General features: G+C 44.5%; 1 protein-coding gene and 1 long non-coding RNA gene across 3 annotated transcripts in view; both read right to left on the bottom strand.

Annotated features, from left to right (window-relative positions):
- The window catches only part of LOC149981353 (uncharacterized), a 437,375-nt gene that overhangs the window by 109,415 nt on the left and 300,460 nt on the right, over positions 1-27,500 (bottom strand). The window lies entirely within an intron of this gene.
- Positions 1-27,500, bottom strand: part of fgd1 (FYVE, RhoGEF and PH domain containing 1) — a 145,239-nt gene that overhangs the window by 24,892 nt on the left and 92,847 nt on the right. For both annotated transcript variants that reach the window (XM_090185549.1, XM_036989079.2), the window contains exons 2-8: positions 20,096-20,392; positions 16,884-17,097; positions 11,419-12,166; positions 10,834-11,072; positions 9,628-9,784; positions 5,059-5,197; positions 1,437-1,495 (exon numbers count right to left, since the gene is read on the bottom strand). In XM_090185549.1, coding sequence (XP_090041675.1) covers positions 1,437-1,495; positions 5,059-5,197; positions 9,628-9,784; positions 10,834-11,072; positions 11,419-12,166; positions 16,884-17,097; positions 20,096-20,392 — 1,853 coding nt within the window. The remainder of the gene's footprint in view (positions 1-1,436; positions 1,496-5,058; positions 5,198-9,627; positions 9,785-10,833; positions 11,073-11,418; positions 12,167-16,883; positions 17,098-20,095; positions 20,393-27,500) is intronic.

The raw sequence follows: 27,500 nt of genomic DNA, 5'->3' as shown, positions 1-27,500 counted from the left end.
TCACCATCTTTCTGATGGCAGTGTTGGAGTGCCCGGCAGCTGTTAGAAAGGACTCACCATCTTTCTGATGGCAGTGTTGGAGTGCTCGGCAGCTGTTAGAAAGGACTCACCATCTTTCTGATGGCATTGTTGAAGTGCTCGGCAGCTGTTAGAAAGGACTCACCATCTTTCTGATGGCAGTGTTGGAGTGCTCGGCAGCTGTTAGAAAGGACTCACCATCTTTCTGATGGCAGTGTTGGAGTGCTCGGCAGCTGTTTAAAAGGACTCAACATATTTCTGATGGCAGTGTTGGAGTGCTCGGCAGCTGATAGAAAGGACTCACCATCTTTCTGATGGCAGTGTTGGAGTGCTCGGCAGCTGTTAGAAAGAACTCACCATCTTTCTGATGGCAGTGTTGGAGTGCTCGGCAGCTGTTAGAAAGGACTCACCATCTTTCTGATGGCAGTGTTGGAGTGCTCTGCAGCTGTTAGAAAGGACTCACCATCTTTCTGATGGCTGTGTTGGAGTGCTCGGGGGCTGTTAGAAAGGACTCACCATCTTTCTGATGGCAGTGTTGGAGTGCTTGGCAGCTGTTAGAAAGGACTCACCATCTTTCTGATGGCAGTGTTGGAGTGCTCGGCAGCTGTTAGAAAGGACTCACCATCTTTCTGATGGCAGTGTTGGGAGTGCTCGGCAGCTGTTAGAAAGGACTCACCATCTTTCTGATGGCAGTGTTGGAGTGCTCGGCAGCTGTTAGGAAGGACTCACCATCTTTCTGATGGCAGTGTTGGAGTGCCCGGCAGCTGTTAGAAAGGACTCACCATCTTTCTGATGGCAGTGTTGGAGTGCTCGGCAGCTGTTAGAAAGGACTCACCATCTTTCTGATGGCATTGTTGAAGTGCTCGGCAGCTGTTAGAAAGGACTCACCATCTTTCTGATGGCAGTGTTGGAGTGCTCGGCAGCTGTTAGAAAGGACTCACCATCTTTCTGATGGCAGTGTTGGAGTGCTCGGCAGCTGTTTAAAAGGACTCAACATCTTTCTGATGGCAGTGTTGGAGTGCTCGGCAGCTGATAGAAAGGACTCACCATCTTTCTGATGGCAGTGTTGGAGTGCTCGGCAGCTGTTAGAAAGAACTCACCATCTTTCTGATGGCAGTGTTGGAGTGCTCGGCAGCTGTTAGAAAGGACTCACCATCTTTCTGATGGCAGTGTTGGAGTGCTCTGCAGCTGTTAGAAAGGACTCACCATCTTTCTGATGGCTGTGTTGGAGTGCTCGGGGGCTGTTAGAAAGGACTCACCATCTTTCTGATGGCAGTGTTGGAGTGCTCGGCAGCTGTTAGAAAGGACTCACCATCTTTCTGATGGCAGTGTTGGAGTGCTCGGCAGCTGTTAGAAAGGACTCACCATCTTTCTGATGGCTGTGTTGGAGTGCTCGGCGGCTGTTAGAAAGGACTCACCATCTTTCTGATGGCAGTGTTGGAGTGCTCGGCAGCTGTGGCGATCAACTCTAGTGATTCTGAAAAGACACAACAGAGACGTTATTACTTCCAGCAACTAAACAATTTCACAGTGTAACTGATTCCAATACTAATTTGCCCTTCTGATGTAAATTTTCCTGCACTCTCTGTGTTAGAAAAACTGACAACACAAAATATGTTACAGTGCCTTCGGGAAAGTATTCAGACATTTTGTTGCGTTACAGCCTTATTCTAAAATGGATTAAAACATTTTTATTTTTATTTTTTTTTATCCACAGCAATCTCTTTCCATAGTTTGATAACTAGAAGCCTCACAAGTCCTCAACTGGCAGCTTCATTAAATAGTACCCACAAAACACCAGTCTCAACATCAACAGTAAAGAAGCCCCTCATGTACTCCGTGTTCACCAACGACTGAGTGACCAAGCACGACTCCAACACCATCATAAAGCTTGCACAGACAGGTAGACCTGATCACCGACAACAACGAGACAGCCTTTAGGGACGAGGTCAGAGACCTGGCAATGTAGCAAGACAAAGGCGCTGATCGTGGACCATAGGAAAAAGATGGGCCGAATAGGCCCTTATTAACATCGACGGGGCTGAAGTGGAGCGGGTCGAGAGTTTCAAGTTCCTTAGTGTCCACATCACCAACAAACTATCATGGTCCAAACACGCCAAGACAGTCTTGAAGAAGCTTCCTGCCATCCATGACCTCTATACCAGGCGGTGTCAGAGAAAGGCCCCAAAAATTGTCAAAGACACCAGCCTCCCCAGTCATAGTCTGTTCTCTCTACTACCGTATGGCAAGCGGGAACCTGGAGCACCGAGTCTAGGTCCAAAAGGCTTCTAAACAGCTTCTACCCCCAAGCCATAAGACTCTCTAACAATCTAGTCAAATGGCGGCTACTCAGACTATTTGCATTGCCCCCCCCCGCGCTTTTACACTGCTGCTACTCTCTGTTATTATCTATGTATAGTCACTTTAATAACTATATCTACATGTATATATTACCTCAATTACCTCGACTACCGCTGCCCCCGCACATTGACTCTGTACCAGTACCCCTGTATATAGCCTCCACATTGACTCTGTACCGGTACCCCCTGTATATAGCCTCCACATTGACTCTGTACCTGTACCCCCTGTATATAGCCTCCACATTGACTCTGTACCGGTACCCCCTGTATATAGCCTCCACATTGACTCTGTACCGGTACCCCCTGTATATAGCCTCCACATTGACTCTGTACCGGTACCCCCTGTATATAGCCTCCACATTGACTCTGTACCGGTACCCCCTGTATATAGCCTCCACAGTGACTCTGTACCGGTACCCCCTGTATATAGCCTCCACATTGACTCTGTACCGGTACCCCCTGTATATATCCTCCACATTGACTCTGTACCGGTACCCCCTGTATATAACCTCCACATTGACTCTGTACCGGTACCCCCTGTATATAGCCTCCACACTGACTCTGTACCGGTACCCCCTGTATATAACCTCCACATTGACTCTGTACCGGTACCCCCTGTATATAGTCTCCACATTGACTATGTACCGATACCCCCTGTATATAGCCTCCACATTGACTCTGTACCGGTACCCCCTGTATATAGACTCCACATTGACTCTGTACTGTAACACCCTGTATATAGCCTCCAAATTGACTCTGTACCGGTACCCCCTGTATATAGCCTCCACATTGACTCTGTACCGGTACCCCCTGTATATAGCCTCCACATTGACTCTGTACCGGTACCCCCTGTATATAGCCTCCACATTGACTCTGTACCGGTACCCCCTGTATATAGCCTCCACATTGACTCTGTACCGGTACCCCCTGTATTTAGCCTCCACATTGACTCTGTACCGGTACCCCCTGTATATAGCCTCCACATTGACTCTGTACCGGTACCCCCTGTATATAGCCTCCACATTGACTCTGTACCGGTACCCCCTGTATATAGTATGCTGACCCTGTATATACAGTGGGTCAAAAAAGTATTTAGTCAGCCACCAATTGTGCAAGTTCTCCCACTTAAAAAGATGAGAGAGGCCTGTAATTTTCATCATAGGTACACTTCAACTATGACAGGCAAAATGAGAAAAAAAATCCAGAAAATCACATTGTAGGATTTTTTATGCATTTATTTGCAAATTATGGTGGAAAATAAGTATTTGGTCAATAACAAAAGTTTATCTCAATACTTTGTTATATACCCTTTGTTGGCAATGACAGAGGTCAAACATTTTCTGTAAGTCTTCGCAAGGTTTTCACACACTGTTGCTGGTATTTTGATTTACTTCTGTGAAACGTGTCGTTGTGTCACCCAACTTCTATTGAGCTTCAATTGGTCGGACAGATATTCTCACATTCTCCTGCAAAATGTCTTGATAAACTTGGGAATTCATTTTTTCCGTCGATGATCGCAAGCTGTCCAGGCCCTGAGGCAGCAAAGCAGCCCCAAACCACGATGCTCCCTCCACCAAACTTTACAGTTGGGATTCGTTTTTGATGTCGGTGTGTTGGACCATCCTTTTGTTAAAACAGAGAAATGTGAATTACATCGCTCCAACATCTCCTTCCTAGGATACATCATCGCTGCAGGAAATATACAGATGGATCCTGGCCAGGTGAAAGCGGTGGTGGATTGGCCTCAACCCACCTCAAGAGTGCAGTTGCAATGCTTCCTGGGGTTTGCTCATTTCACCCGCCGTTTCATTCGGGGTTACAGCCCCCTTGGCTTCTCCCCTTTCAGCACTCACCTCTCCGAAGGTCCCGTTCACGTGGTCTCCAGCTGCTGACCGGGCGTTCTCAGACCTCAAGCATCTATTTATCACAGATCACATCTTAATCCATCCAGATCTGTCCCGTCAGTTCGTGGTGGAAGTCTGCCCTGTCCCAGCGGTCTGCCCAGGACCAAAAGCTGAATCCCCCGCGCTTTCCTTTCCCATCGTCTGAGAGGAATTATGGGAAATCGATAACTACTCATGGAGAAGATGGCATTGAAGGAGTGGAGGCTAGGCTGGTTAGAGGGGGGAGGAAACATCCATTCTTAGTGTGGACTGATTATAAGAACCTGGAATATCTCTGCAACGCCAAGCACCTCAACTCTATGGGGCCTGATATCCACTCGGTTCACCTTTACCATCTCTTACCGCCCCGGGGTCCAAGAACGTGAAGTCTGAAGCGCTCTCACGCCTCTATAGACCCACTGATCCCGAAACCCTCCCCTCTAGCGGCTGCATGGGGTATAGAGAACCATGTCCGTGAGACGCAGCGTTCCCTTGCCGGGCCTGGCTAACTGGATGTTCGCCCCGGACTCTGCCCATTCCCCGGTCCTGGAATGGGCTCATTCCTCCGGACTTGCCTGCCATCCTTGCTCCTATCGAACCCTGGCCTTTGTAAGACAATGTTTTTGGTGGCCCAGCATGGTTCCTAACGTCTCTGTGTGTGTGTGTGTGTGTGTGTGTGTGTGTGTGTGTGTGTGTGTGTGTGTGTGTGTGTGTGTGTGTGTGTGTGTGTGTGTGCATGCGTGTGTGTGTGTGTGTCTGCGTGTGCATGTAGTGGTGCATGAAGCAGGGCCACTCACTCTGTGCATGTTGAAAGTCATCATGGTCGTCAGGGAGACGGTGCAGGTAGTCTTTCAGCAGCAGCTCGTAGCGAGGGATCCTCTGAACCGGCTCCAACATGTGGTGCTGTAGGGTCAGGTTACCACAGCGCTCCTCTCTCTGAGGACACACACACAGAGGAACACAGGTTAACACAGCGCTCCTCTCTCTGAGGACACACACACACGCACGCACGCATGTACGCACACACACACACACACACACACACACACACACACACACACACACACACACACACACACACACACACACACACACACACACACACAGGTGAGAAGATACACACAGACAGACACAGACACACACACGCACAGACGCACGCGCACACGCACGTACGCACACACACACACACACACACACACACACACACACACGTGAGAAAATACACATGGAAACCCACAGACCCAGCACAAACACATACTGTTCACAGAACAAGGCAGAGTGAGAGACTAGAAACACAGCCAAAATATACACTTTGCAGTCACTGCAGGCTTTCACAGGGAACAAAGAGAATATGGAAGTAGGAAGAAAGACAATCATTTTACCATAAGTAAAGGGCATTCAGGAAAGTATTCATACCCCTTCCCCTTTCTCCACATTTTATTAAGTTACAGCCTTATTCTAAAATGGATTAAATATATAAGAAAATCCTCCTGAATCTCCCCTAATGAAGATTTTAGCATTTTCTGCAAATGTATTAAAAATACAAAATAAATAACTTATTTACGTATTCTGACCCTTTGCTGCTCAAGTGAATCCTGTTTTCATTGATCGTCCTTGAGATGTCTCTACAACTTGATTGGAGTCCACCTGGGATAAATTCAATTGATTGGACGTGATTTGGAAAGGCTCACGCCTGTCTATATAAGGTCCCACAGTTGACAGGTGACATGGTGACAGAGCAATAACCAAGCCATCAGGTCGAAGGAGTTGTCCCGTAGAGCTCCGAGACAGGATTGTGTCGAGGCACAGATCTGGGGAAGGGTACCAAAACATTTCTGCAGCATTGAAGGTCCCCAAGAACACAGTGGCCTCCATCATTCTTAAATGGAAGAAGTTTGGAAACACAAAGATTCTTCCTAGAGCTGGCCGCCCGGCCAAACTGAGCAATCGGGGGAGAAGGGCCTTGGTCAGGGAGGTGACCAAGAACCCGATGGTCACTCTGACATAGCTCCAGAGTTCCTCTGTGGAGATGGGAGAACCTTCCAGAAGGACAACCATCGCTGCAGCACTCCACCAATCAGGCCTTTATGGTAGAAAGACCAGACGGAAGCCACTCCTCAGTAAAAAGGCACATGACAGCCCGCTTGGAGTTTGCCAAAAGACTCTCAGAACATGAGAAACAAGATTCTCTGGTCTGATGAAATCAAGATTCAACTCTTCGGGCCTGACTGCCAAGCGTTACGTCTGGAAGAAACCTGGCACCCTCCCTACGGTGAAGCACGGTGGTGGCAGCATCCCTACGGTGAAGCATGGTGGTGGCAGCATCATACTGTGGGGATGGTTTTTAGCAGCAGGGACTGGGAGACTAGTCAGGATAGAGGGAAAGAGGATATCTGACAGACAACAGGACAGGGTGGAAGGCTGGTACTAATCTCTACAACCTCTGATATCTGACAGACAACAGGACAGGGTGGAAGGCTGGTTCTAATCTCTACAACCTCTGATATCTGACAGACAACAGGACAGAGTGGAAGGCTGGTTCTAATCTCTACAACCTCTGACAGACAACAGGACAGGGTGGAAGGCTGGTTCTAATCTCTACAACCTCTGATAGCTGACAGACAACAGGACAGAGTGGAAGGCTGGTTCTAATCTCTACAACCTCTGATATCTGACAGACAACAGGACAGAGTGGAAGGCTGGTTCTAATCTCTACAACCTCTGACAGACAACAGGACAGGGTGGAAGGCTGGTTCTAATCTCTACAACCTCTGATATCTGACAGACAACAGGACAGGGTGGAAGGCTGGTTCTAATCTCTACAACCTCTGATATCTGACAGACAACAGGACAGGGTGGAAGGCTGGTTCTAATCTCTACAACCTCTGATATCTGACAGACAACAGGACAGAGTGGAAGGCTGGTTCTAATCTCTACAACCTCTGATATCTGACAGACAACAGGACAGGGTGGAAGGCTGGTACTAATCTCTACAACCTCTGATATCTGACAGACAACAGGACAGGGTGGAAGGCTGGTACTAATCTCTACAACCTCTGATATCTGACAGACAACAGGACAGAGTGGAAGGCTGGTACTAATCTCTACAACCTCTGATATCTGACAGACAACAGGACAGGGTGGAAGGCTGGTACTAATCTCTACAACCTCTGACAGACAACAGGACAGAGTGGAAGGCTGGTTCTAATCTCTACAACCTCTGACAGACAACAGGACAGGGTGGAAGGCTGGTTCTAATCTCTACAACCTCTGACAGACAACAGGACAGGGTGGAAGGCTGGTTCTAATCTCTACAACCTCTGACAGACAACAGGACAGGGTGGAAGGCTGGTTCTAATCTCTACAACCTCTGACAGACAACAGGACAGGGTGGAAGGCTGGTACTAATCTCTACAACCTCTGACAGACAACAGGACAGGGTGGAAGGCTGGTTCTAATCTCTACAACCTCTGACAGACAACAGGACAGGGTGGAAGGCTGGTACTAATCTCTACAACCTCTGACAGACAACAGGACAGAGTGGAAGGCTGGTACTAATCTTATTGACAGCTAGACACATGCATGTATCAAATCAAATTTATTTTATATAGCCCTTCGTACATCAGCTGATATCTCAAAGTGCTGTACAGAAACCCAGCCTAAACCCAGCCTATACATACATTTACAAAACGTACATTTAAACTTTCTCAACAATCTACACACACATCCCAATTTCCCCTTTTACTGAGCAGGGTGTGTTGCTGCTAACCCAATGAGCTTTCTGAATAATCAGGTCTGTGGCCATGTTAGTATTACTACGATGAATGCTCACACTTACTAAAGGACCATTTTTTACACAGGATTTACCCCAGTGTTTTACACAGGATTTACCCCAGTGTTTTACGCAGAATTTACCCAGGATTTACCCCAGTGTTTTACGCAGGATTTACCCCAGTGTTTTACCCCAGTGTTTTACGCAGGATTTACCCAGGATTTACCCCAGTGTTTTACCCCAGTGTTTTACACAGGATTTACCCCAGTGTTTTACCCCAGTGTTTTACACAGGATTTACCCAGGATTTACCCTAGTGTTTTACCCCAGTGTTTTACCCCAGTGTTTTACACAGGATTTACCCCAGTGTTTTACCCCAGTGTTTTACGCAGGATTTACCCAGGATTTACCCCAGTGTTTTACACAGGATTTACCCAGGATTTACCCCAGTGTTGTACACAGGATTTACCCCAGTGTTTCACCCCAGTGTTTTACACAGGATTTACCCCAGTGTTTTACACAGGATTTACCCCAGTGTTTTACACAGGATTTACCCCAGTGTTTGACACAGGATTTACCCAGAATACTCATCAGACTTGTCTGTTTCCATCTAAGCGGGCCGGCACCCGTGTCTCACTGGGCCATGGCTCCTTTTGGACCTGCTCTCAGCTGAGGACCAAACACAGGCCACCGGTACTTTTCAGCTGCCATTGATATAACTATGGCTAGCTGTGGACTTTATCAAATCAGTTTGATTCTCACAAAGCAACTGATTTGATTATGCAGAAATGGTTGATTCTCACAATGGAAACACAATTGCACTAGAGTTCACATTGAAATACAACACTGGCTAGGGGATGCCTAGTCAGATGCACAACGGAACGCATTCAGCCAAGATGTGTCTTCCGAATGTAATGCAACCCCTCTGAACCAGAGAGGTGTAAGGATTTGCCTTAATCAAGGTCATCGGGGTTCAGGAAGTAGTTGTTGCCTTGCTCAAGAGCAGATTCTTTCACCGTGTCAGCTCGGGGATTTGAACCGGCAACCTTCAGGTTACCGGCGCAATGCTCTTAACCAATAGGTTGGAATGTGGAATGGAATGTTGGAATGTTTCTTACCGGTGTGATTACTACCTCTGACGGTTTAGAGCCTGAGGTCGTCAACTCATACAAGTACTTGGGAGTACGGCTAGGCGGTACACTGTCCTTCTCTCAGCACATATCCAAGCTGCAGGCTAAAGTTAAATATAGACTTGGTTTCCTCTATCGTAAATCGCTCCTCTTTCACGCCAGCTGCCAAACTAAACCCCTGATTCAGATGACCAACCTACCCATGCTAGATTACGGAGACGTAATTTATAGATCGGCAGGTAAGGGCGGCTCTCGAGCGGCTAGATGTTCTTTACCATTCGGCCCTCAGATTTGCCACCAAAATGCTCCTTAGAGGACACATCACTGCACTCTATACTCCTCTGTGAACTGGTCATCTCTGCATATCTGTCGCAAGACCCACTGGTTGATGCTTATTTATAAAACCCTCTTAGGCCTCACTCCCCCCTATCTGAGCTATCTAATGCAGCCCTCATAAACCCCTACCTGGATTTGGTGGACGATGGCTTTGAACTGGGACGACCTCTCCATCCAGGTGTTGACCAGCTCCATGGCCCGGTCAAAGTTCTTCACGTACTCTCCGTACATCTTCAGGAAGGGGGCTAGCTTCTGCAGGATGTCCCCGATGCGCGGGTTCACATCCCTGGGGGGAGAGAGGAGAAGTCAGGAAGGGGGCAAGCTTCTGCAGGATGTCCCAGATGCGCGGGTTCACATCCCTGGGGGGAGAGAGAGGAGAGGTCAGGAAGGGGGCTAGCTTCTGCAGGATGTCCCAGATGCGCGGGTTCACATCCCTGGGGGGAGAGAGAGGAGAGGTCAGGAAGGGGGCTAGCTTCTGCAGGATGTCCCCAATGCGCGGGTTCACATCCCTGGGGGGAGAGAGGAGAAGTGTGTGTGTGTGTGTGTGTGTGTGTGTGTGTGTGTGTGTGTGTGTGTGTGTAGTGGGAGAGCTGTGGGTGGAGTAGGCAAGTCTGGGCAAGGGTTATGGTCAGAGAGAGGGAAAGCAGCTGAGAGTCTCTTTCCTGGAACCCCCGAATCCATGGATCCTGGGCTGTTAGGGTTAGAGGTCGGCCCTGGGTCAGGGTTAGGGTTAGTCTAGGGTTAGAGGTTGGCCCTGGGTCAGGGTTAGGGTTAGTCTAGGGTTAGAGGTCGGCCCTGGGTCAGGGTTAGGGTTAGTCTAGGGTTAGAGGTCGGCCCTGGGTCAGGGTTAGTCTAGGGTTAGAGGTCGGCCCTGGGTCAGGGTTAGTCTAGGGTTAGAGGTCGGCCCTGGGTCAGGGTTAGTCTAGGGTTAGAGGTAGGCCCTGGGTCAGGGTTAGGGTTAGTCTAGGGTTAGAGGTAGGCCCTGGGTCAGGGTTAGTCTAGGGTTAGAGGTAGGCCCTGGGTCAGGGACTGGGGTCAGGGTTTTAACTAAACACTCTATGCGTTTCTCCAGGGTCGGAGAGCAGGGTTAGGGTTAGTCTAGGGTTAGAGGTAGGCCCTGGGTCAGAGTTAGTCTAGGGTTAGAGGTAGACCCTAGGTCAGGGACTAGGGTCAAGGTTTAACTCACCACTCCGCCATTCGTTTCTCCAGGGCAGGGAGCAGGGTTAGGGTTAGTCTAGGGTTAGAGGTAGACCCTGGGTCTGGGTTAGGGTTAGTCTAGGGTTAGAGGTAGGCCCTAGGTTAGGGGTTAGGGACTAGGGTCAGGGTTTAACTCACCACTCCGCCATGCGTTTCTCCAGGGCGGGGAGCAGGAACTGCTGGTGGAAACAGTATATAGAGCAGATGTTGGAGAAGATACCCATGACCACGTCTAGAGGGAAGGAGGAGCGGGAGCGCGCCTCCTCTAGGAGGGAGGAGCAGAACACCTGGTCCAGGAGGTACAGCCGAGACACGTAGGCCTTCTCTGTGTGGAGGAGCTCATTGGCTATGTTGAACACACGCTGCTGCACCGACAGCTGGGATTGGTCGGAGAGAGAGAGAGAGAGAGAGAGAGAGAGAGACACAGAGAGAGACACAGAGAGAGAGAGAAAGACACACACAGACAAGCATGCACAAGTAAGCACACACACAGGGACACATACACACAGAGACATACACACACAGAGACACATACACAGAGACACACACACATACACACACACATACACACACACAGAAGAAGCTAGATCAGTATCTTGACCAAGACCAAAAGAACAAGTTGTCATGGTAACGACACTGGTAAATGTTGTGTTTGTATATTTTCCATATTACGGATGGTTCATATGACTTTAATAAGTGATGCTAAAGAAGAGTCTGGCCTACCTCTGTAGAGTCCTGTCTGTCTGTTGGAGGCAGGGCCAAAGGCAGCAGATCCATCATGGGGTTGATCAGTTCAATTGTCTCGTCCCCACTCCCCTCCTCCAAGTCACTGTCCCCCTCCGAATCTCTCCCCCCCTCGGCCGATGCCCCCTCTCCCCCCGGACCCTCGGCATAGCCGGAGGAAGAGGAGCTAGAGAGGCGTGGCAGCGTGAGGGCGGGACTACATGGGTAGATGACCCGGTCCTCGTCGCCGGCGAAACACAGCTCCTCGCTGTGGGACGGAGAGCTGATGCTGTCGATGCCAGAGTCCCGATTGGCCAGCTTGCCGTCCGTCTGCGGCTGAAGGAGGGGCAAGTGTTCAGAGGGGATCTCTGATTGGCTCTCTGATTCTGACCCCACCTGCTCCTTCATCTCCATGGTGTCCGTGAGTCTCTCCGAGGCGCTGTAGCCAGACTCCATGGACAGACGCTTGTCAGAGATAGAGCACAACGTTCCTAGTTCATTATCATTGTCATCCTCTGGTACCTCCGTCTCCCCCGGCAACACATTAACCAGCACAGCCAGCCCCTGAGGTAGATCCCGGAGCTCCTGGAGGTCTTGAGAGGAACCAGGGGGCCAGACCACGGGGAGACAGCCCAGAGGGAGCTCTGAGGCTGGGGGAGAGAAGGTGTCCCCTCCTGGTCCCGTCTCGAGGACCCAGGGGGTGCAGAGACCCCCTCCCGTGATATCAGGCACCACAATGATCTTCTCCCTGTAGAGTAAACTCAGGTTTAGAATGAAGTCTTAAAAAACTGGAGGAACTATATTATCTGGTGGAGAAAATCAATGACTCCTAAGTGGACAGGATATACTATAACTATGTCATGAATCACTTGGAACTATGCACTTAATGACTAGGAAATATGTAATTAATCACTTGGAACTATGTACTTAATGACTAGGAAGTATGTCATTAAATACTTGGAACTACACGACCGGTCTAAAGTTTTATAACACCTTCTCATTCAAGGGTTTTTCTTTATTTTTACTATTTTCTACATTGTAGAATAATAGTGAAGAAATCAACACTAGGAAATGAACACATATGGAATCATGTAGTAACCAAAAAAAGTGTTTAACAAATCTAAATATATTTTATATTTGAGATTCTTCAAAGTAGCCACCCTTTGCCTTGATGACAGTTTAGGAAACAGTCTTTGCATTCTCTCAACCAGGATTCTCTCAACCACTAGGGTAGCCTAGTGGTTAGAGCGTTGGACTAGTAACCGGAAGGTTGCAAGTTCAACTCCCCGAGCTGACAAGGTACAAATCGGTTCTGCCCGTGAACCCACTGTTCCTAGGCCGTCATTGAAAATAAGAATTTGTTCTTAACTGACTTGCCTCGTTAGAATAAGGTTAAAAAAAATTGTTGTCACCTGGAATGCATTTCAATTAACAGGTGTGCCTTCTTAAAAGTTAATTTGTGCAATTTCTTTACTTCTTAAAGCATTTGAGACAATCATTTATGTTGTGACAAGGTAGGTGTGGTATACAGAAGACAGCCCTATTTGGTGAAAGACCAAGTCCATATTATGGCAAGAACAGCTCAAATAAGCAAAGGGAAACGACAGTTCATCATTACTTTAAAACAGGTCAGTCAATATGGAAAATTCCAAGAACTTTGAAGGTTCCCTCAAGAGCAGTTGGAAAAACCATCAAGCGCTATGATGGAACTGGTTCTCATGAGGACCGCCACAGGAAAGGAAGACCCAGAGTTACCTCTGCTGCAGAGGATGAGTTCATTAGAATTAACTGGCTCAGAAATTGCAGACCAAAAACATTCTTCACGAAGTTCAAGTAACAGACACATCTCAACATCAACTGTTCAGAAGAGACCGTGTGAATCAGGCCTTCATGGTTGAATTGCTGCTAAGAAACACAAGCAATGGAGATTAGACCGGTGGAAATGTGTTCTTTGGTCTGATGAGTCCAAATTTGAGATTTTTGGTTCCCACTGCCGTGTCTTTGTGAAAAGTAGAGTAAGTGAACAGATGATCCCCACATGTGTATTTCCCACCATGGAGGAGGAGGTGTGGTGGTGCTTTGCTGGTGACAATGTCTGTGATTTATTTAGAATTCAAGGCACACAACCAGCATGGCTACCAGAGTATTCTGTAGCGATATACCATCCCATCTGGTTTGAATCTTAGTGGGACTATCATTTGTTTTTCAACAGGACAATGATCCAACACATCTCCAGACTGTGTGAGGGCTATTTGACCAAGAAGAAGAGTGAATGACTGCTGTATCAGATGACCTGGTCTCCACAATCCCCCGACCTTAACCAATTGAGATGGTTTGGGATGAGTCGGACCGCAGAGTGAAGGAAAAGCATAGGTGAAGCTGGTTGAGAGAATAACCAAAGAGTGAGCAAAGCTGTCATCAAGGCAAAGGGTGGCTATTTGAAGAACCTCACATTTAAAATATATTTAGATTTATTGAACTTTTTTTGGGTTACTACCAGATTCCACATGTGTTATTTCATAGTTTTGATGTCTTCACTATTATTCTACAATGTGGAAAATAGTAAAAATAAAGAAAAACCCCTTGAATGAGTAGGTGTTCTAAAACTTTGGACCAGTAGTGTATGTCATTAATCACTATAACTATGTAATTAATCACTATAACTATGTAATTAATCACTATAACTATGTAATTAATCACTATAACTATGTCATTAATCACTATAACTATGTCATTAATCACTATAACTATGACATTAATCACTATAACTATGTAATTAATCACTATAACTATGTAATTAATCACTAGAACTATGTAATTAATCACGATAACTATGTAATTAATCACTATAACTATGTCATTAATATGTCATTAATCACTATAACTATGTCATTAATCACTATAACTATGTCATTAATCACTATAACTATGTCATTAATCACTATATCTATGTCATTAATCACTATAACTATGTAATTAATCACTATAACTATGTCATTAATATGTCATTAATCACTATAACTATGTCATTAATCACTATAACTATGTAATTAATCACTATAACTATGTAATTAATCACGATAACTATGTAATTAATCACTAGAACTATGTAATTAATCACGATAACTATGTAATTAATCACTATAACTATGTCATTAATCACTTGGAACTATGTCATTAATCACTAGAACTATGTAATTAATCACGATAACTATGTAATTAATCACTATAACTATGTAATTAATCACGATAACTATGTAATTAATCACTATAACTATGTCATTAATCACTTGGAACTATGTCATTAATCACTATAACTATGTAATTAATCACTATAACTATGTAATTAATCACGATAACTATGTAATTAATCACTATAACTATGTCATTAATCACTTGGAACTATGTAATTAATCACTATAACTATGTAATTAATCACTAGAACTATGTCATTAATATGTCATTAATCACTATAACTATGTCATTAATCACTATAACTATGTCATTAATCACTATAACTATGTCATTAATCACTATAACTATGTAATTAATCACTATAACTATGTAATTAATCACTAGAACTATGTCATTAATATGTCATTAATCACTATAACTATGTCATTAATCACTATAACTATGTCATTAATCACTATAACTATGTAATTAATCACTATAACTATGTAATTAATCACTAGAACTATGTCATTAATATGTCATTAATCACTATAACTATGTCATTAATCACTATAACTATGTCATTAATCACTATAACTATGTCATTAATCACTATAACTATGTCATTAATCACTATAACTATGACATTAATCACTATAACTATGTAATTAATCACTATAACTATGTAATTAATCACTAGAACTATGTAATTAATCACTATAACTATGTCATTAATCACTATAACTATGTCATTAATCACTATAACTATGTCATTAATCACTATAACTATGTCATTAATCACTATAACTATGTCATTAATCACTATAACTATGTCATTAATCACTATAACTATGTAATTAATCACTATAACTATGTCATTAATCACTATAACTATGTCATTAATCACTATAACTATGTCATTAATCACTATAACTATGTCATTAATCACTATAACTATGTCATTAATCACTATAACTATGACATTAATCACTATAACTATGTAATTAATCACTATAACTATGTAATTAATCACTAGAACTATGTAATTAATCACGATAACTATGTAATTAATCACTATAACTATGTCATTAATCACTAGAACTATGTAATTAATCACGATAACTATGTAATTAATCACTATAACTATGTAATTAATCACTATAACTATGTAATTAATCACTATAACTATGTAATTAATCACTATAACTATGTAATTAATCACTATAACTATGTCATTAATCACTTGGAACTATGTCATTAATCACTATAACTATGTCATTAATCACTATAACTATGTCATTAATCACTATAACTATGACATTAATCACTATAACTATGTCATTAATCACTAGAACTATGTAATTAATCACGATAACTATGTAATTAATCACTATAACTATGTAATTAATCACTATAACTATGTAATTAATCACTTGGAACTATGTCATTAATCACTATAACTATGTCATTAATCACTAGAACTATGTAATTAATCACGATAACTATGTAATTAATCACTATAACTATGTAATTAATCACTATAACTATGTCATTAATATGTCATTAATCACTATAACTATGTCATTAATCACTATAACTATGTCATTAATCACTATAACTATGTCATTAATCACTAGAACTATGTAATTAATCACGATAACTATGTAATTAATCACTATAACTATGTAATTAATCACTATAACTATGTAATTAATCACTTGGAACTATGTCATTAATCACTATAACTATGTCATTAATCACTATAACTATGTCATTAATCACTATAACTATGACATTAATCACTATAACTATGTAATTAATCACTATAACTATGTCATTAATATGTCATTAATCACTATAACTATGTCATTAATCACTATAACTATGTCATTAATCACTATAACTATGTCATTAATCACTATATCTATGTCATTAATCACTATAACTATGTCATTAATCACTATAACTATGTCATTAATCACTATAACTATGTCATTAATCACTATAACTATGTCATTAATCACTATAACTATGTCATTAATCACTTGGAACTATGTCATTAATCACTATAACTATGTCATTAATCACTATAACTATGTCATTAATCACTATAACTATGTCATTAATCACTATAAATATGTCATTAATCACTTGGAACTATGTCATTAATCACTATAACTATGTCATTAATCACTTGGAACTATGTAATTGGTTCCATTGTAGGCCGACCGTGAAAACTGAGGTCAGCTCAAATACTTGACCTAAGTTTGATCCTGAGAATGACGGCTCACCTCTCAAACTTCTCGATAAGGGAGAGCACGCATGCGGTGGGGGAAGAGCTTCCCTCAACGCGGGGGAGTGTTTGGGGATGGCTGGCTCCTCCCCCTCTGGGGTCTGCAGGCAGAGGTCTACAGGGCGGAGGCAGAGGGAGGGGCTTGTCCGGGGCGCGGGGGCGTGGTCTAGCAGCACCAGCACTCTGCTGCAGGTGAGGAGGCTTTGGGGGCACTGAGGAGAAACAACACGACATACAACATGTTACTGACTGAGGAGAAATAACACGACATACAAGGTGTTGATCATCTTCGTATTTTTACCTAATATCTCTGATTAAACTACAGTAAACACAGTGTTACTGCTCAGATAAAGAGGGACGTAATCTTTATTGTCCTACTTCGGATAGTCGTTGTGAAGCCAAGATTTTATAGTTGATATCATTAGGCGGCCACGTCGGATGTGGCATGGCTTGCAAACTGTAACGGATTACAAAGGTAAACCCAACCGCGAGCTGCCCAGTGACGTGAGCCTACCAGACGAGCAAAATGTATATTTGTATTTATTAGGGATCCCCACAGACTCTTCCAATGTGTCCAAACACATTAAGGCGCTTACATTACATATAAAACTAAAGATAAAACAGGACATCATGTAACATTATTACACCACTACATATCTACAATACAACATGTATACTACCACCATACAACAATATTACAATGTACGTGTGTGTAGAATGCGTGTGCTAGTGCTTGTGTGCGTGTGCATGTGTCTGTACCTGTGTGTCTGTGTGTGTGTCTGTACCTGTGTACCTGTGTGTCTCTGTGTGTGTGTGTGTGTGTCTCTGTGTGTCTCTTCGCAGTCCCCGCTGTTCTATAAAATGTATTTTTACCTGCTATTTAAATCTGATTCTCCTGCTGCATCAGTTACCTGATGTGGAATAGAGTTCCATGTAGTCATGGCTCTATGTAGTACTGTGGAATAGAGTTCCATGTAGTCATGGCTCTATGTAGTACTGTGGAATAGAGTTCCATGTAGTCATGGCTCTATGTAGTACTGTGGAATAGAGTTCCATGTAGTCATGGCTCTATGTAGTACTGTGGAATAGAGTTCCATGTAGTCATGGCTCTATGTAGTACTGTGGAATAGAGTTCCATGTAGTCATGGCTCTATGTACTGTAGTACTGTGGAATAGAGTTCCATGTAGTCATGGCTCTATGTAGTACTGTGGAATAGAGTTCCATGTAGCCATGGCTCTATGTAGTACTGTGGAATAGAGTTCCATGTAGCCATGGCTCTATGGAGTACTGTGGAATAGAGTTCCATGTAGTCATGGCTCTATGTAGTACTGTGGAATAGAGTTCCATGTAGTCATGGCTCTATGTAGTACTGTGGAATAGACTTCCATGTAGTCATGGCTCTATGTAGTACTGTGCGCCTCCCATAGTCTGTTCTATAGTTTAAACAGACAGCTCGGTACATTCAGCTTGTCAACACTTCTTACCAAAACAAGTAGTGATGATGTCAACCTCTCTTCCACTTTATATGCCTTCTAAGCCTGCTTTGAGGCAAGCAACACTGAATCATGCATAAGAGCACCAGCTGTCCCGGATGACTGTATGATCACGCTCGCCGTAGCCGATGTGGGTAAAACCTTTAAACAGGCTAATATTCACAAGGCCGCAGGGCAAGACGGATTACCAGGACACATAGTCAGAGCATGCGCTGACCAGCTGACAAGTCTCTTCACTGACCTCTCCCTGACCCAGTCTGTAATACCTACATGTTTCAAACAGACCACCATAGTCCCTGTGCCCAAGAACACCAAGGTAACCTGTCTAAATGATTACCGCCCCACAGCACTCATATCTGTAGCCATGAAATGCTTTGAAAGGATGGTCATGGACTCACATCAACATCATCATCACAGACTCCCTGGATCCACTCCAATTCACATACCGCCCCAACAGATCCACAGATGACTCAATCTCTATTGCACTCCACACTGCCCTTTCCCACCTGGACAAAAGGAACACCTATGTGAGAATGCTGTTCATTGACTACAGCTCAGCGTTCAACACCATAGTGCCCTCCAAGCTCATCACTAAGCTAAGGACCCTTGGACAGAACACCTCCCTCTGCAACTGGATCCTGGACTTCCTGACGGGCCGTTCCCAGGTGGTGAGGGTTGGCAACAACACATCCGACACACTGGCCCTCAACACGGGAGTCCCTCAAGGATGTGTGCTTAGTCTGCTTCCTGTACTACCAGTTCACCCACGAGCGACGATGGTTGGCCTGATCCTCAACGATGATGAAACAGCCTATAGAGAGAGGTCGGAAACCCGGCAGGTGTGGTGCCAGGACAACAACCTCTCCCTCAGCAAGACAAAGGAGCTGATCGTGGACTACAGGAAACAGAGTGCCAAGCACGCCCCCATCCACATCTGTGGGGCTGTAGTGGATCAGGTTGAAAGCTTCAAGTTCCTCTGTGTCCACGTCACTAAGGACCTATCATGGTCCAAACACACCAACACAGTCGTTCAGGAGGCTGGGCCCTTAGATCCTCAAAGAGTTCTACAGCTGCACCATTGAGAACATTGTGACTGGCTGCATCACCGGTATGGCAACTACTCAGCATCTGACAAGGCTACAGAGGGTAGTGCATGCGGACCAGGACATCACTGGCCCGAGCGCCTTGTCATCCAAGACCTCTATACCAGGCGGTGTCAGAGGAAGGCCCTAAGCATTTTCAAAGAAACCAACCACCCAAGTCATAAGACTGTTCTCTCTGCTACCGCACAGCAAGCAGTACTAAAGTGCAAAGTGCCAAATAGTTAACCAAATAGCTACCCAAATAGCTACCCAAATAGCTACCCAAATAGCTACCCAAATAGCTACCCGACTCTCTGCAGTTTTCTACATTGCAGAATAATAGCGAAGACATCAAAACTATGAAATAACACATACGGAATCATTGTGTTAAACAAATCCCCAAAATATATATTTGAAATGTAGGATTCTTCAAAGTAGCCACCCTTTGCCTTGATGACAGCTTTGCATACTCTTAACTCGGTACGGGTACCCTGTGTATATAGCCATGTTATTACCTTGTACCCATGCACATTGACTCAGTACTGGTACTCTGTGTAATATAGCCATCATATCGTTACTCATTGTGTATTAAATACTAATAATACTAATAACATTTGAATTGATTTTGATTTACCTTGTGGTTTAGGCCCAGGTAAGGGAGGGCGTGTCTTGAGGGCGGTGGAGGGCACTTCTTGAGGAGTTCCACTCCCATTGTCTCCTCTGTTACAGCTGTGTCGAGCGGGGTGCAGCAGGGCCCCGGGGGGTTGCAGACCCAGTGGCCCGGAGGTTTGAGGGCCGGGGTCTGAGCTTAGGCGAGGGGTCTCTGTCTGGGTGTCTGAGTCGTCGTCGTGGGCCCCGAGGCATGCACCGTGAGCACCAGGCTCCAGGGATAGGCTCTTCGTCATCAGCCGAGGACTGGAGGAGGACGGGCCTGGGGAGATGATAGGTAGACAAATTATAGAGTATACAGTATTATACCTCGTACTGGAGGTCACTGAGAGAGAGAAACATAGTCAAGACAATCAATCAAATGTATTTATAAACCACTTTTTACATGAGCAGTTCTTGTACAGAAACCCAGCCTAAAACCCCCAAAGAGCAAGCAATGCAGGTGTAGAAGCACGGTGGCTAGGATAAACTCCCTAGAAAAGCAGGAATCTAGGAAGAAACCTAGAGAGGAACCAGGACATCCGTTACATAAACATATACATTATAGAGTATTTAATACTGGACTGGACGAGGACGGGCCAGAGGGAGATAGGGAGACATGTAGGGACCAGGGCCGTCACCAGAGTTTCAGAACATTCAGTTGGCTGCCCAGTTGGCTGCCCAGTTGGCTGCCCAGGTGGCTGCCCAGTTGGCTGCCCAGATGGCTGCCCAGTTGGCTGCACAGTTGGCTGCACAGTTGGCTGCCCAGTTGGCTGCCCAGGTGGCTGCCCAGTATTGGAAAGCTCAGGAAAACATCAGTGAAGCTCATCGGCGGCAGGTAGCCTGGCGGGAAGGAGCGTTGGGCTGGTAACCAAAAGGTTGCTGGATTGAAATAGCTTTGGGTAGTGAGGCAGCTCCAAAATGCAGGTGTTTCAGCCTAGCTCAGTGCTTTCTGTAGTGGTGGGGCTAGCAAGCAGAAAATACGGAGTGTAGGGGTTGTTAATATTCTCCAGTTGCGCCGTGATTGGCTCAGTGTTCTGTCACTCATGGGGACACTACGTCACCGCAAAATCTACAAGGAGAGCTCAAAAATTCTAGCACCTTGGGTGCTGCCATAGAGTTACATTAGTAGTGCCCATCCAAGAAGGCTCAAGGTCATTGGCCACAGATAAAATGACGTCAAATCACATTGTATCTACAGTCGCTTTGATTGGACTGATCATGTCAACATCAGACTTTCACAATCTTAGCTAGAAGTCATCATGAATCAAGTTGACAATCTACTGGCAAATCCTTATTAATTCTTGTCATATGAAGAGAAACAATGAAGGGGAAAGTATAAAACATATCGGTGCTCATGGACCGTTGGACATAAACATTACACAACACGTTGGAAATCGCATAATTCAACAATGGGTGGTTTGGAAGGAATCAGTGGCTAACTGCAAGTGTTGCAAAGCAATCCCTAGCCTGCTATTCAGTGGAGAGGGTGTGTGGTCCAAGTCTGGGTTTAAGAGTCTATTTTTCCAAGCTTAAAATGATAAACAGTCAACATTGGCCATGCTGTCAATCCAGCATGACTTCTGTTGTGTTCAAAACAACTGGAATCTCGGAACTGGGAAATCTCAGGCTTCCGGTACAGAGTCAATGTGGAGGCTATATACAGGGGGTACCTGTACAGAGTCAATGTGGAGGCTATATACAGGGGGTACCGGTACAGAGTCAATGTGGAGGCTATATACAGGGGGTACTGGTACAGAGTCAATGTGGAGGCTATATACAGGGGGTACCGGTACAGAGTCAATGTGGAGGCTATATACAGGGGGTACCGGTACAGAGTCAATGTGGAGGCTATATACAGGGGGTACTGGTACAGAGTCAATGTGGAGGCTATATACAGGGGGTACCTGTACAGAGTCAATGTGGAGGCTATATACAGGGGGTACCTGTACAGAGTCAATGTGGAGGCTATATACAGGGGGTACCTGTACAGAGTCAATGTGGAGGCTATATACAGGGGGTACCTGTACAGAGTCAATGTGGAGACTATATACAGGGGGTACCTGTACAGAGTCAATGTGGAGGCTATATACAGGGGGTACCGGTACAGAGTCACTGGGGAGGCTATATACAGGGGGTACCGGTACAGAGTCAATGTGCGGGGGCAGAGGTAGTCGAGGTAATTGAGGTAATATATACATGTAGATATAGTTATTAAAGTGACTATACATAGATAATAACAGAGAGTAGCAGCAGTGTAAAAGCGCGGGGGGGGGGGGGGGGGGGCAATGCAAATAGTCTGAGTAGCCGCCATTTGACAAGATTATTAGAGAGTCTTATGGCTTGGGGGTAGAAGCTGTTTAGAAGCCTTTTGGACCTAGACTCGGTGCTCCAGGTTCCCGCTTGCCATACGGTAGTAGAGAGAACAGACTATGACTGGGGAGGCTGGTGTCTTTGACAATTTTTGGGGCCTTTCTCTGACACCGCCTGGTATAGAGGTCATGGATGGCAGGAAGCTTGGCCCCAGTGATTTACTGGGCCGTACGCACTACCCTCTGTAAGTGCCTTGCGGTCGGAGGCCGAGCAGTTGCCATACCAGGCTGTGATGCAACCAGTCAGGATGCTCTCGATGGTGCAGCTGTAGAACCTTTCGAGGACCTGAGGACCAAATCTATACAATATAAACATGTGTTTGTAAAGGGTGACGTGTTGTGCTGAAGGACAGCTCACTGTCTGAAGTGATGTCACGTTAGCCGCATCACACCTAATCTCGTACCCAGACACTTCCGCCCAAATGCACAGAAGGTCTGGAGGACCAATGCACCAAACTTGACCTTCATTAGTTAAGGTTCCGTTCAAAATCACATTTTAAGAAGATACATTGTGGAAATGGGACAGGTTTTAGCAATAATGATGACTTTGTGACTGTGGTAACCAGTGACGATGACAAATACTTTACTCAGTAAGGTCACTCCTATAGAACGTAAAGGTTGATGTCCAAGGTTGTGTGTTCAATAGACTGGAGAAGACATTACACCAAGAAACACTTTACCTTGATGAAAACCCCCACAAACTAAAAGACATTGAAAGTGCCCCTTTCTTTTTGAACCAAGTTACATGTTCCTCAGTACACAAACCCACACACAACAACAACAACGACGAGCCACACCGCACAGTGCTGGGCTCAGTCAGGTCTTTGACACATTCAGTCCCCCGCTGAAAGATCAGCCACGAAATGTTGGCACCATTGATAACAGGTTGTAATCAAGCCCTGGTCTCCATGGGAACAGAAGAGGACTGGTGCCTTAGTCTCAGGTTGGACTAGTTCAAATCATTTTGGTTCTGAATAAGCTATTTATTCACACTTTATGTAGTGTCCTGTAACACTATTCACAGTACCTCCAGCAGGCAGAGAGGCAAGAACCATTGGTACTCCAGCTCCCTTATCCATACAAAGGCATTTCCTAACAGACCTGCTAACTTTTTTTGTTGTTACTTTTTAAGGTTGGAACCAACATGCAGTACCACTATTCACAGTACCTCCAGCAGGAAGAGAGGCAAGAACCATTGGTCCTCCAGCTCAGGGACAAGCTACACTATTCACAGTCCATTGGTCCTCCAGCTCAGGGACAAGCTACACTATTCACAGTCCATTGGTCCTCCAGCTCAGGGACAAGCTACACTATTGTGTAATGTTCAAGGAATTACATTGCTGGACTTTTCAAACTTCATGTACAGTTGAAGTCAGAAGTTAACATACACCTGAGCCAAATACATTTAAACTCCGTTTTTCCACAATTCCTGACATTTAATCCAAGTAAAAATTCCCTGTTTCAGGTCAGTTAGGATCACCACTGTCGCGGTCGTTATAACCATGAGACCAGCGTGGTAAGTTAACATAACTCTTTAATCAAGAGAGAACACTGAACAAAACTAACAAAACGAACCGTGACGCAATATGGCTAGTGCAGAACAGGCAACTTAACATAGAACTATCCAAGGAATATGGCTACCTAAATATGGTCCCCAATCATAGACAACGATAAACAGCTGCCTCTGATTGAGAACCAATCTAGGCAGCCATAGACATATTAACACCTCGACTAGGAAAACCCCATAAGCATACAAAAACCACTAGACAATACAAAACTACACAAACCACCCTTGTCACACCCTGACCTAAACAAATAATAAAGAAAACTAAGATACCTACGGTCAGGGTGTGACACACACCTTATTTTAAGAATGTGAAATTTCAGAATAATAGTAGAGACAATGATTATTTCAGCTTTTATTTCTTTCATCACATTCTCGGTGGGTCAGAAGTTTACATACACTCAATTAGTATTTGGTAGCATTGCCTTTTACATTGTTTAACTTAGGTCACACATTTAAGTTAGCCTTCCACAAGCTTCCCACAACAAGTTGGGTGAGTTTTGGCCCATTCCTCCTGACAGAGCTGGTGTAACTAAGTCAGGTTTGTAGGCCTCCTTGCTCGCACACGCTTTTTCAGTTCTGCTCACAAATTTTCTATATGATTGAGGTCAGGGCTTTGTGATGGCCACTCCAATACCTTGACTTTGTTGTCCTTAAGCCATTTTACCACAACTTTGGAAGTATGCTTGGGGTCATCGTCCATTTAGAAGACCCATTTGCGACCAAAATTTAACTTCCTGACTGATGTCTTGAGATATTTCTTCAATATATCCACATAATTTCCCCACCTCATGATGCAATCTATTTTGTGAAGTGCACCAGTCCCTCTTGCAGCAAAACACCCCCACAACATGATGCTGCCACCCCTGTGCTTCACGGTTGGGATGGTGTTCTTCGGCTTGCAAGCCTCCCCATTTTTCCTCCAAACAGAACGATGGTCATTATGGCCAGACAGTTCTATTTTTGTTTCATCAGACCAGAGGACATTTCTCCCAAAAGTACGGTCTTTGTCCCCATGTGCAGTTGCAAACCATAGTCTGGCTTTTTTATGGCAATTTTGGAGCAGTGGCTTCTTCCTTGCTGAGCGGCCTTTCAGATTATGTCGATATGGGACTTGTTTTACTGTGGATATAGATACTTTTGTACCTGTTTCCTCCAGCATCTTCACAAGGTCCTTTGCTGTTGTTCTGGGATTGATTTGCACTTCTCGCACCAAAGTTCGTTCATCTCTAGGAGACAGAATGCGTCTCCTTCCTGAGCGGTATGACGGCTGCGTGGTCCCATGGTGTTTATACTTGTGTACTATAGTTTGTAAAGATGAACGTGGTACCTTCAGACGTTTTGAAATTACTCCAAAGGATGAACCAGACTTGTGGAGGTCTACAATTGTTTTTCTGAGGTCTTGGCTGATTTCCTTTGATTTTCCCATGATGTCAAGCAAAGAGGCACTGAGCTTGAAGGTAGGCCTTGAAATACATCTACAGGTACACCTCCAATTGACTCAAATGATGTCAATTAGCCTATCAGAAGCTTCTAAAGCCATGACATAATTTTCCAAGCTGTTTAAAGGCACAGTCAACTTAATATATGTAAACTTCTGACCCACTGGAATTGTGATACAGTGAATTATAAGTGAAATAATCTGTTTGTAGATGTCCTAACCGACTTGCAAAAACTATAGTTTGTTAACAAGAAAGTTGTGGAGTGGTTGAAAAATTAGTTTTTTAAATTTTTACCCCCTTTTTTCTCCCCAATTTCATGGTATCCAATTGTTAGTAGCTACTATCTTGTCTCATCGCTACAACTCCCGTACGGGCTCGGGAGAGACGAAGGTCGAAAGTCATGCGATACATGTTGAAAGTCATGCGATACACAACCCAACCAAGCCGCACTGCTTCTTAACACAGCGCGCATCCAACCCGGAAGCCAGCCGCACCAATGTGTTGGAGGAAACACTGTGCACCTGGCAACCTTGGTTAGCGTGCACTGCGCCCGGCCCGCCACAGGAGTCGCTGGTGCACGATGAGACAACAATATCCCTACCGGCCAACCCCTCCCTAATCCGGACAATGCTAGGCTAAATCTGCGTCGCCCCACGGACCTCCCGGTCGCAGCCGGTTACGACAGAGCCAACCAAATGAATCCAACCAAAGTGTATGTAAACTTCTGACTTCAACTGTATATCCTCCAAACAACGGTTTCGATTATCACTTATATAAATCGGGTTACCAACATATTCAAATAATGAACAACATATTTTCTTCAGAAACTGTTTGTTTTTTACCAGATTTAATCCCGATATAATCTGACACAAATCTAGGGTTGCTACCCAAGACGGCTAGTCGTTTGTTCTATCGGTTCGGTTGCTAGAGATGTGACCCTGTCGTTCAGTCTTTTTGTTCTGTATCTATGGACTCGACCCAGTCGTTCAGTCTTTTTGTTCTGTATCTATGGACTCGACCCAGTCGTTCAGTCTTTTTGTTCTGTATCTATGGACTCAACCCAGTCATTCAGTCTTTTTGTTCTGTATCTATGGACTCGACCCAGTCGTTCAGTCTTTTTGTTCTGTATCTGTGGACGCGACCCAGTCGTTCATTCTAAATGTTCCATTGCCATATTGACTGGCAATGTTCTTATCCCTTGCTTGCTAGCTAGCCATCTACGGCTAATTTAGAGTCACGTCAAAAGCGCAGACAGAATAACAACAGTAGCTGCATTTGCATTTGTTTAAGCTGTTTTCCAGAGACATTTATTTGGGTAAATCCATAACAATGTGCTAATGAGACACAATTTCACCTGGCATAGAAAATGTACTCTCTCCTCAGGACACTGTTGTTCAGAGGAGCTAGCTAACAATACAGCTAACACAATATCTTCAAACTGAAGCTGGAAAACTGGAAACTAGCAGCACTTAGTTTCGTTTGACCTTTTTTCAATTGACATTCGTTTGTGTATATCCATACAAATGATGCCAGCTGATTCATGATTTCGACAGGCTGAGAAATGCTGCCTCATCTCGACTCCCGACCCATCTTATTACTATGGGACAGCTAGAGATAGAATTTGAATATTGAAACAATGTTGCAAATGTCGGAGAGACAGACACCAAGGTTTATACAAATCTCCACTGTTAAAACTAAATGTTAGTCTAAAAGAAATGTGAGATAATGTCTAGATGCTTTTTATAGTGGAGATCAAGTTTATACATTGCCTGGCTGGGCTTTTGAGACAGTGGATTGTGCATTCAGACGAAACAGAGCAAATAGGCATTTCAACGTCATGGATATAGATAATAATATAACATATATAACAGGTGGGTCTAATCCTGAATGCTGATTGGTTAAAACTGTATTCCAGCCAGTGTTTATTCCACAAATTACCGTTCAGGATTAGACCCATCCGTTATATATTTTTTGATTATTATCTATATTATTATTATCACTGCGTTGTTGGGA

This window comes from Oncorhynchus mykiss, chromosome 9, assembly GCF_057628025.1.
Source record: "Oncorhynchus mykiss isolate SJ-2025 chromosome 9, ASM5762802v1, whole genome shotgun sequence".
Taxonomy (NCBI): Eukaryota; Metazoa; Chordata; class Actinopteri; order Salmoniformes; family Salmonidae; genus Oncorhynchus; species Oncorhynchus mykiss.
Note: the sequence above shows the minus strand (reverse complement) of the source record. Positions and strands in the feature narration are given on the sequence as shown.